Raw genomic sequence first — 7,593 nt, forward strand, 5'->3', positions numbered from 1 at the left:
TATTTTTCATTTTATTTTCATTCTTAATTTTATTTATATTTTGATTTGATATTTTTTCTTCGTTTTAATAGTTAATTTCTTTAATAATAATATTTTCTTTAATTTCGTTTTCATTTTCAAGTTAGTTTATTTTTATAATCATCGAATTCATCGTCTACAAATTTTTCGTAAATAAGTTCTTCTCCTTCCTATTTATTTGCTCTTTGTAAATAATACCTTCTTTCTTTTCCTTATTTGTTTTGTGGATTGCCCAGACCCTCGAGATTTGATTTATGATCGTCTAACAATTCGCCCAACGGTTTAGGCGTAAAGTCGGGACATATACTTCTGCTTCTTCGTACAAAGTACTTATGACAATTAAATATGCTTTTCCCGAAACGTTTCCAACGATGGTGTTTCCCAAATAAATTCCATGTACCACTTTTAAGAGCATATAATATATAGCGAGGTATATAGTCCACTTTTAATTCAGGATTCTCTATTCTTACATAAAATAATGATCGCGGAGCTACTATGATAGCTTCTGATGATAAGAACGGTACATTGATTTCAGAACCATTTGAATGCTTTTGTGCGTAATCTATTTTCGATGAAGTTTGTTTAAAGAAATCATTTCCTAATATGCTGGATTGTGAAACTGGAAAATTGTTAGATACCATATGAAATATCAACGGTATTCCGAAAGTAATTAATATAAGTTCACCTAAGGTGTGTACAGGATAATTGTTTATGCCATTTAATTTGAAAATATTTGTGTAGTTAATATTTATTTCTTCTGGAATAGGATTTTCTTTAATTATATTTGTTCCAGATCCTGTATCTAGCATAAAAGTTATAGTAGCCAAGTTGTCAATATCTATTTGATAGCACACGACTTTGTTTATCGTGATTTACGGTCACGGGCCTTATGTTCGTTCTGTTCTTATTTATTTTGCTACATGAGCTTTGAATGGGTGTGGCTCGCATTCGGACCCCTGCTGTACACCCGACGTCGAGGGGCCGTTATAGTTTCCTTAATTACTTCCCCTTCTTCAGAGATTGCTCGCACGACGTAATTCGCAATCCTCTAAAAGGTGACTCTATTCTTTAGAGTAGCGACGGAATAAAGAGTTCTTGGATACTGTTTGTTGGTTTATTCTCGATCGACAACCTTTAGCGATGTGACCGAAATTATTGCAGATTTGACAAGATACGCGAGTTTCATATTCTGCAAAACGTTGTTTGTTTTGTTTCTTCCAGCAATTGTTTGCAGAGTGGCCGGGTCTTTCGCACCACTGGCAAGTTACTGAGATACTTTTATTATTAGATTCTATTATTATGAGAAGTGTTACTTTGTCGACGACAGGATTTGGCATCGTGACCGTATTTTAAACACAATTGACAAGTTATTATTTTTCCTTGAATTGCATTTAATGGCCGGCGAAGTTGTGAATCGCGAAAATGGCATTTTTCTGTTCCATGCCCGCATTTTTTACAGATTTGACAGATAAAAATTGAAGTTCCCAAATCTCTTTGGTTATTAACTTGATTTGTTTGTATATTTTCCACAGTTGCTACCTACATGTCCTTCCTTACAACAAATTTGAATATCTTTTACGCTGTTTATTTTCTGTCTACCTGCACTATTGTTTGTCCCCTATTATAAATCTGTCACCGTTCGGAGTTCTTTTTCTCTCTTTAAAGCGTCGCTTAATGTCGCGTGTACATTTAAGTTTCTTGCAATTCGTTGCTCGATTTCTGGTTTTAATCCTCTAATAAAACACTTGCACATATCTTTTTCTAACGATGTTTTAATATTTTGGTCAGATAGCACATTTCCTGACCTTGTATATGCCTTCAATATTCGTTTTCCGTAAGCTTGACTCTATTTCCATAACTACGTTCTCTTCATCATTTTGTTGATATATACAACCCAATTCCCCTTGTAATTGATACATATTTTTAATCGGTCCATAAATTTGTTCTAATTATTTTGTTAATTGAGAAACGTTATCAAAATTGTGATCTTGTATGGTTCGACGAACCTCTCGTATTATTATAGTTCTTATTATTTTTGTAAATTGCTCTTCTGCCTCGTTAGGCAGCATGGACTTACTTGGGCTTCCTCACATCTCTCGATAAATTAATTCAAAGAAATGTTCTGACCTTCAAAATAAGGGACGGCTTCGACCGCATATTTCAAAATAGCGAAAGGATTATTTTAAGTCATTTTGCTGATATCACTCGGTTCTTTACTTATTTTAATTTTATTTTTATCGGGTACGATAGTCGTGTCGCAAGAATCGGCGTAGTTAAATTCGGACGCAATTTCAATAAATTTTTTCCAAATCTTTTTCGATTACTGTTTCGTCTAACGAAAAATTATTTAAAATGTTTGTAGTAGTAGATTTTTTTAAAGTAGAAGTGTAGTGTGTTTCTGATTTGTTTGATTTTATTCGATTATATGTTTCCTGAGCAATTTGAGTATTTCGCTCTACTTTGTCTTTATTAGCTGTATTTCTTGTCCCTTTATTCATTCCAGTTTTAAAAGATCGCACATTACAACCACGGACGTGGACCCAAAATTTTTATAACAATATGTTACGTCCAAAATCTCGGAAGGATGAGTCACAAGGAAGAGCGCAGTAACTATTTTAATTATCCCGAAATCAAACGCTTTGCGGCATAAGAATCGGGTCGAGCGAACTCAAAAGACTGAGAATCAAGTAAACGACTGTACGCGTAGCTATTACACTGTTTTCAGACGTTCACTCGGTGGTCCTTTTTTAGTCAAGGAATTTAATCCCTATTTCTCGGAATGGGACCAAGTGCGATCTTTTACCGGGAAGGAGAGAGAGGGGTCAAAAAATATATAGATTAGTTGAACAAAAATATACATTTATTCGTTAAATAAGTAGGAAAGTTGATACATGTTCTTATGATTTAATATTAATAATATAAAAGAAAAAACTAATCTTTAATTATACGAGTGTACGTGTAAGTGTTCATTTATTCGCAGGTTACATTTATGGATGGAAGACGTGAATCAGAATAATAAAGGGGAAGATTCTATTTTTAAAATTTATTCTCCGATTGGTAGTTATAGTACAATATAATGTGTTTAATTTGAAAATAGAATCAAAATTAAAATGTATAAATAAATAAGTGTGTATGTGTGTGTGTAGAACGGTCGGAAGTATAAAACTGGTCGCTCGCCTGTTAAAATAGTATTTTAAAATTTTCTAAATCTTATTACGTCTATTACGGAATGATTTAAAAAAATGAAACATCTTACGAAATTGTTATGATTTAAAAAAAAGTAAGACAAAGGAAGAATAGGAGAGAATTACATAATTAGACTTACTTTTTAAGAATAGCGATTCGGAGTCGGAGGGATCGATTAATGCGGTATTTCGCTCTGTGTCTCTTGTTGTCAGCTCGATGCTCGATTCGTGGTTGCAGATAGGTAGCTCTGTAGATGATCACAAGTGAAGACACTGGTTGCACAAAGAACTCATAACTCACTATGCAAAAACGTAAATAGTAATAATAACTGGTGAGTGAATGAAATCTGAATCTTGAGAAGTCTGAATTATTGTTTTCGAGTCTTATGAGTCTCCTTTTTATAGTTTTTTCTTTATAATTTCTTTCTTTCCAAAGGTATGTTCTAACTCTCAAACTATTCGAACTATCTGACTCGCGCGTATAGATACACGGAGTGCCTCATTTCTATCATCGCACAGACACTACCGTATCCTTCGATTTTTAGAAGTCCGGGATCCTCCGAAAATTTAACAAATTAGAAATGATCCCAGTCCTCGTTAGGTAGAGTGTTTCTCCTACTTTTCGTTCTTTACTTGCGGGGATCGTCGATTGGTGAGTTTAATATCAGTATCAAAGTCCCTTGATTATTGCCTTTTCTAAGGCGGACTCTCGCACACGTGAACTGATTAGAAAAGGTGTTATTTCCTTTTGATTAGAAAAGAATTTATTTTTTCATCATTAATTTTATCAAATAGTATGAATCTATTTATTAAGTATTTCGTTGAGATAGTTTTATCGTTATTGATCCAATTGCGTTAGAAGATATTTCGTTAGAAGAAATTTATTATCTTTTTGGTATCGCTTTGTCTTTCCGCCCAAAAATTATTCTGCAAGGGATATTTATCAATTTTTATTTATTCGAAGGGATCGGCATAGTTTCACCACCGATCTTCTTGCATCTTTTTCACTCGTCGCTCCTCATAGATATAGTTAGTGACAAAAAGTTTACAAAATGCGTGACGTAAGGTGCTCTGTTTATTAAACGATTAATTTTTATCACCAATAGAAGATTGCCGTAACTTTGCGGAAGAAAGGAATCGTGGAGGACGTAACACAAGATTACAAAGAAGAGTACAACTTGAGCACAAATTTAAAAAAAAAAGAAAACTACGAGAAAGGAATTAAAAATTAAATTAATTTGTTGAACAAACGACGGAAACCTAATGAGATATCAGTTATTTGTAAAAATTTATATCTTTTTTTTCAATATAGAGTACTACATTGTACGGTACACACATTCATATGATTTTTTAATCATTTATTCAATAAAAAAGAATTTTATATATACAAGAAAGAGTGTAATATTATTTTAATATTATTAATTAAATTATAATTATTGTATTACTATTTATTACTAAAATAATTATATACAAAATTAATTGGCGACGATGTCGACGACGATGAAGGCGGCGATGACGATGGCGAGCACAATGAGGACGACGATGACAGCGATATTTTCGGCGGCCACGACAACTGCGTCCACGACGATTCATCGAAATCGTCGGACGATGACGATGACGATGACAATGACGATGATGACGATAATGATGATGATCTAATAAGACAAAATTACAGAGATTTAGTTATATAATTTTTAACAGTTTTAAACTGTTAGTGCAATTGATTTATTATTTTAAATATATAAAATTATATGTCAAGACGTAGATTAGTAATATAATAATAATTATTTTCATTTAACTTTCCTACTCATTTCGCGAGTAAAGAAACAATGTGAAAAAGTACTTACTTGCTCTTGAGATCTTCCTTATTATCGCACAGGTGTTTGATGTCGATTTGGAGTTTGGAGAGTTCTGTGCTCCTAAGCAGTTTCGGCGCATCGGAGATCTTGACCTTCATCCGCATGTACTGCTCGCCCTTGGCTTTTAATCCCCGGATGATATTCTCCAGGATTTCCGGTTGCAGTTCCATTTTCGTCCACTCGGACTCCTCCAACTCGACGAAACATGTGGTCTTCTTTTTCTTTCGTAACTTTTTTGCCATATTCTTGATTTTGTTTTCATATTGCAATTTAATCTCCTCTCGATTAGCACGCATCTGCTCCTTATTTCGATCGCGTAATTCATCTAACTCAAAAATCTTATCTATCTTTTGTTTTTGAGATTCGTTGAGCAATGCTTGCAATCGATCAATTTCCTGCTTTGAATCTCGATCTTTCTTCGCAAGCATCTTATTCATCTCCGCCTGCGATTGATCCAACTGCAATTGCAGATTTGTGCAGCATGTTTTACATATCATCGCATTTCGCTCTGCTGTCTCTAAGTCCTTTGTCTTCTTCTCCAATCTAAAAAACATAGGTTTAATAAAAATATTAATTATACGCATTCATCATCATCGTTACAGTAAAATAATCATACCTCTGATATGATATTACTCTATTAAACATTTTACTTATAACTTTTAGAAAAAATATATTTTAGAATCCGCGAATACACTTGCGATAAAAAAATATTTTCGAAAGATGCAAGTATAGATGATGAAAAAAGTTGGAATGTTTAATGATTATTTAAATGCTCTTATCATTTTTATTTACAACGAAAAAAATGGTCTGATTACTTTGAACACGATTAACGTTGCATTCTCCAATTACCCAAAGCCTTTCAAAGCGTAATATACTTTTACAAAAATTAATCTACATTTATAAATTCAATAATCTATATTAATAATCTATATTAATAATCTATATTTATAAATTTATATAATCTAAAAACGTTAATAAAACACCTACTGGCGTATAGGCAAATTTTTTGAAATCCAATCTGCTCTATAAAATAAGGAAAAGAACTTACTCGTTTTGGAGATCTTTGGAATCATCCTGCAGACGTTTAAAATCCATTTGGAGTTTGGCGCATTTCCTGGCCATTTCGGCGTGCATTTTCAGCACCACAGAGAGCTTGCGCTGGTCGGCAATCTTGATTTCGGTTATTATATCTTTGATGGCATGGAGGTTTATTATCGACAATTGGGTTCTCGCCGCGTCACATGCTTGATCATCGTTGAAATTACCCGTCGCCACGTGCTCAGACAACGATGCCGCCGTGATTTTTTTCTCGATAGATTTGCTCGACGTCATTATTGTTGTTTGAGAAAATATAGTAGATGCGTACTTTTATAACTCACTTATATATCACGACTTACGTTTCGAGATCTTCTCAAGATACTGATGAAAAAAAAGAAAGAATTCTGTATGTGTACTGGAGAATCGTCAACTCGAAAGTGTGCGGTAGCGTGTATGTTGCCGGGTTGCTGGGTTTCGTGTCCTTAAGCGAAAAGATATGCCGCGCCATCATTGGTCGCCGCATCTCACGACCGACCAATCGTTAGCCTCCGGCAAACAGGGAAAAGAACTTCAGGTATATTTTTTTAAAAGTGAAAGTTGAACTCAAAGATAATAATGTACGTGACAAACCATAAATTTTTAATACTGAGTTTTGGCACGATTTATGGCATGCAATAGGAGCACAATACGATTTATTTTTCGGCTCATGAATGTAAAACTTATATTTCATTTTGCTTAATTTTCCTTTCGAAAATTTACGCAGAAATTTTGTTCAGAGTAAAGAAAGGATTGAGATTAGAAATAATACAAAGATAAATATAATTTTAAAAAAAGGAATATTACTTAAAAATATGAATGGTCTAGTCAAAGTATAGAAAGGTTCTAGAAAATTATCTCGGAATTTTCTCCAATAGCCCTATTAATATAATGCTATAATTTTTGGACGTATTTTACTCGAGAAAATATTGTTGAAACACGAATTTCTACGTTTGTTCTTGAATAATAGATTCTATTATTGTTATTCGGGGAAAAATATATCTTAAATAAATTTTTCCTTGTGATTCATCGTGCCGGATATTTATAATTAGTTCATAATTTTACCTTTTATTATAAACGAAAAATTCTGTATTTTTTCGACGAATAAAATGAATTGAATAATTGTACTTGTAAAAAAAACCAGATATCTCTCACTCTCATCAAATGCAAAATCAGTTAAGTTTGAAAACAAATGCGTATTTTATGAAAAAAAATCTTATTATTATGATATCTATTTAGAAAGAAGAAGAGTTAGAACTTCCTATAAAAAATTAAAAAGAGGTTGTGGAAAACGAGAATTCACTATATAAAGAATGACAAGGTTTATTTTTCTCATCCTAAAATTTGATCATTCATGATTGATTATAAATTTTAAGTGCTTTTGTCTTAATTAGTCAAATTTCGATTCTTAATCTTCAATTTTTGATGTTTTCCATGCGTAGTCTTTCCGAGACAAA

The 7,593-nt window shown here is 32.8% G+C and overlaps 1 protein-coding gene across 1 annotated transcript; it reads right to left on the reverse strand.

The window, feature by feature from the left end:
• Positions 1–230: 230 nt before the first annotated feature.
• Positions 231–6,394, reverse strand: LOC126851854 (lamin-C-like). The gene is made up of 3 exons (XM_050596193.1): positions 6,111–6,394; positions 5,051–5,605; positions 231–420 (listed from the first exon to the last, which is right to left on the reverse strand). Exons 1-3 carry the CDS (start codon positions 6,392–6,394, stop codon positions 231–233), a joined length of 1,029 nt encoding a protein of 342 aa, XP_050452150.1.
• Between the last annotated feature and the right edge of the window lie 1,199 nt (positions 6,395–7,593).

Source organism: Cataglyphis hispanica, chromosome 9 (assembly GCF_021464435.1).
Source record: "Cataglyphis hispanica isolate Lineage 1 chromosome 9, ULB_Chis1_1.0, whole genome shotgun sequence".
In the NCBI taxonomy this organism is placed as follows: Eukaryota; Metazoa; Arthropoda; class Insecta; order Hymenoptera; family Formicidae; genus Cataglyphis; species Cataglyphis hispanica.

Bases quoted from the DNA above. Each gene is read 5' to 3' on its own strand.
- LOC126851854 (XM_050596193.1), bottom strand. From the start codon at position 6,394: ATGACGTCGAGCAAATCTATCGAGAAAAAAATCACGGCGGCATCGTTG. The intron at 5,606-6,110 runs GTAAGTTCTTTT...TATGTTTTTTAG, and splicing joins TCCAAAGATCTCCAAAACGA to ATTGGAGAAGAAGACAAAGG. The intron at 421-5,050 runs GTAAGTACTTTT...TGCTCTTAAAAG, and splicing joins AAGGAAGATCTCAAGAGCAA to TGGTACATGGAATTTATTTG.